This window comes from Mugil cephalus, chromosome 4 (assembly GCF_022458985.1).
Source record: "Mugil cephalus isolate CIBA_MC_2020 chromosome 4, CIBA_Mcephalus_1.1, whole genome shotgun sequence".
NCBI classification, from domain to species: Eukaryota; Metazoa; Chordata; class Actinopteri; order Mugiliformes; family Mugilidae; genus Mugil; species Mugil cephalus.
In genome coordinates, this window is record NC_061773.1 from 6,000,344 (window position 1) to 6,002,985 (window position 2,642).

At 41.9% G+C, this 2,642-nt stretch overlaps 1 protein-coding gene across 1 annotated transcript; it reads left to right on the plus strand.

Annotated features, from left to right (window-relative positions):
• The first annotated feature begins 253 nt into the window (after nucleotides 1-253).
• On the plus strand, nucleotides 254-2,330 carry LOC125006909 (green-sensitive opsin-like). Its single transcript, XM_047583423.1, has 5 exons — nucleotides 254-726; nucleotides 812-980; nucleotides 1,108-1,273; nucleotides 1,388-1,627; nucleotides 1,737-2,330. Exons 1-5 carry the CDS (start codon nucleotides 342-344, stop codon nucleotides 1,833-1,835), a joined length of 1,059 nt encoding a protein of 352 aa, XP_047439379.1. The 5' UTR covers nucleotides 254-341; the 3' UTR covers nucleotides 1,836-2,330.
• The last annotated feature ends 312 nt before the right edge of the window (nucleotides 2,331-2,642 follow it).

Here is a 2,642-nt window from a genome sequence, read left to right on the forward strand (position 1 = left end):
CGCGTTAAGAAATGGAAAAGTTACTATAGTAAAATGCAAAGCAGGATTCTGAAGAGGATTTTGAATGGCAACAAGAGGGGCAAGAGGTATCTACATACAGTAACTCGATTATTTGACCCTTAAAGGTAATTATCTCCTGATGCTTTCTTAAAGGCAATTATGAGCCAGGCTTGAGCTGTCCACTTCCTCACAATCCTCTTGTAATCTAATTTCACTAATGTGAGGGTCGCCTCAAGAGGGTATAAAAGGCCTATAAGGTGAAAGACTGCCAGTGTGGGGTTGACTCATACCACTTGGACTCTTTCCATCAGCTCAAACTCAAGCAAACTAGACAACCGAAGATGGTGTGGGATGGAGGAATCGAGCCCAATGGCACAGAGGGCAAGAACTTCTACATCCCCATGTCCAACAGGACTGGGATTGTTAGAAGTCCTTTTGAATACCCGCAGTATTATTTGGCAGACCCGATAATGTTCAAGCTTCTGGCTTTCTACATGTTCTTCCTGATCTGCACTGGAACTCCCATCAACGGTCTGACATTGTTTGTGACGGCTCAGAACAAGAAACTCAGGCAACCTCTCAACTACATCCTGGTCAACCTGGCTGTGGCTGGACTCATCATGTGCATGTTTGGCTTCACCATCACCATCACATCTGCTTTAAATGGCTACTTCATTCTTGGAGCCACTTTCTGCGCTATTGAGGGATTCATGGCCACACTGGGAGGTATGAAACAAAAAGCAAGACACCTCTCAGGAATTATATTAAAAAAATGATGCTTCCTATTTGACTTATCTTCTTCTATCTACAGGTGAAGTTGCTCTCTGGTCTCTGGTCGTGCTGGCTATTGAGAGATACATCGTCGTCTGCAAACCCATGGGAAGCTTCAAGTTCTCTGGAACACATGCTGGAGCTGGAGTCGCTTTCACCTGGGTCATGGCTATGGCTTGTGCTGCACCCCCACTTTTTGGCTGGTCCAGGTAATACTCACCTTTAGAAATGTTAATTTACTTTTAGATTTTACAATTAGACCGCCAAAATATGGGATGACAAAGTATTATAGGTGCAGAGTAAAAAGTTGGATTGCTTTCTACTCTCTAATCTCAGGTACCTTCCTGAGGGTATGCAGTGCTCCTGTGGACCTGACTACTACACTCTGGCTCCAGGCTTCAATAATGAGTCATACGTCATGTACATGTTTATTGTCCACTTCTTTGTCCCTGTTTTCCTCATCTTCTTCACTTATGGAAGCCTTGTGGCGACAGTCAAAGCTGTAAGTGAAGTTTTTCTGACATCATTCATGAGTTATTCTGGAGCAATCAATGTCACATTACTGCATCCAGCATGATTGAATGTTGGTTATATTTTCTGCTCTCAAACACTTCAGGCTGCAGCCCAGCAGCAGGAGTCAGAGTCCACTCAGAAGGCTGAGAGGGAAGTGACACGTATGTGCGTCTTGATGGTCATGGGCTTCCTGGTAGCTTGGACACCATATGCCACTTTCGCCGGTTGGATCTTCTTGAACAAGGGAGCTTCCTTCACCGCCCTGACTGCAGCCATCCCCGCCTTCTTTGCAAAAAGCTCAGCCCTGTACAACCCTGTCATCTATGTGCTGTTTAACAAACAGGTTGGTTCAATATTTAAATATAAGTTCTACTATTTGCATTTGCTTATTTTAATATTGTGAACTATATGTGCTCCATTTCTGAATTTGCCCTCTTTGCTGTGTCTTTCAGTTCCGTAACTGCATGTTGAGCACTATTGGAATGGGTGGCATGGTGGAGGATGAGACCTCAGTTTCAACCAGCAAGACAGAGGTGTCCTCTGTGTCTTAATCTTGACATTTTTCAGTCTGTGGACATTTTCCTTCCTGGTTGCTTTCAAATTTTACAAGAACCCATTAAAGAAACTTGGATTTTTGCCAAATGGATTTAATGGATTTAAGGTTTTAACAAATGGACTCTGAACCAAACACACTAAGGAATCCTATATCATCAGCTAATGTGTGTAAAATGTAAAGAAATGCAGGTTATCTTGTACAGCATTGGTGCATCTGTGTGTGTGTGAGTGCATATGAGTAAACGCGAGCGAGTGAACCCAGTTTCTGATGACACTCAAAACACCTCATCCTTCAAGACAAGCTGAAAACCTGCTGAAATGTGACAACACTTTTGCACTGTTGAACATGCAATCCAGTGTGGGGTATATATGTAATTATATGGGGTAACATTTGGTTTGCTGGTCTACCAGTGGCATCATTTTTATGTATTTTATGAAATATCAAAACATGTATAGGGTGGAGTAGATAATAAATGCATGCATGAAAAGAATTGTACTGGTGTCTTCTCTTTTGCTTTTTGAATTGTCTGCTGCTGAAACTCAAGAGATAGTCTCATATTTGAGCAAAGCACAAGAGTAATTTGAAACTGTATTTATAAATCAATTTATTATCCTTTATATAGCCATGAAATGTTTGACTGGGCAACATATGAAACAAGTCATCAACACTGAACCTCATAGAAACACTGAGATAAAGTCTACAAATTGTCACCTAGTGATTACATTCTCCTGATGTCACTGACAAGTTAGTCAGTCTAAATGCGTGACTGTAATTGATCCGCTTTTGAGCACACATGGACGTC

Bases quoted from the DNA above. Each gene is read 5' to 3' on its own strand.
- LOC125006909 (XM_047583423.1), top strand. From the start codon at position 342: ATGGTGTGGGATGGAGGAATCGAGCCCAATGGCACAGAGGGCAAGAAC. The intron at 1,274-1,387 runs GTAAGTGAAGTT...CAAACACTTCAG, and splicing joins TTGTGGCGACAGTCAAAGCT to GCTGCAGCCCAGCAGCAGGA. The intron at 1,628-1,736 runs GTTGGTTCAATA...TGTGTCTTTCAG, and splicing joins ATGTGCTGTTTAACAAACAG to TTCCGTAACTGCATGTTGAG.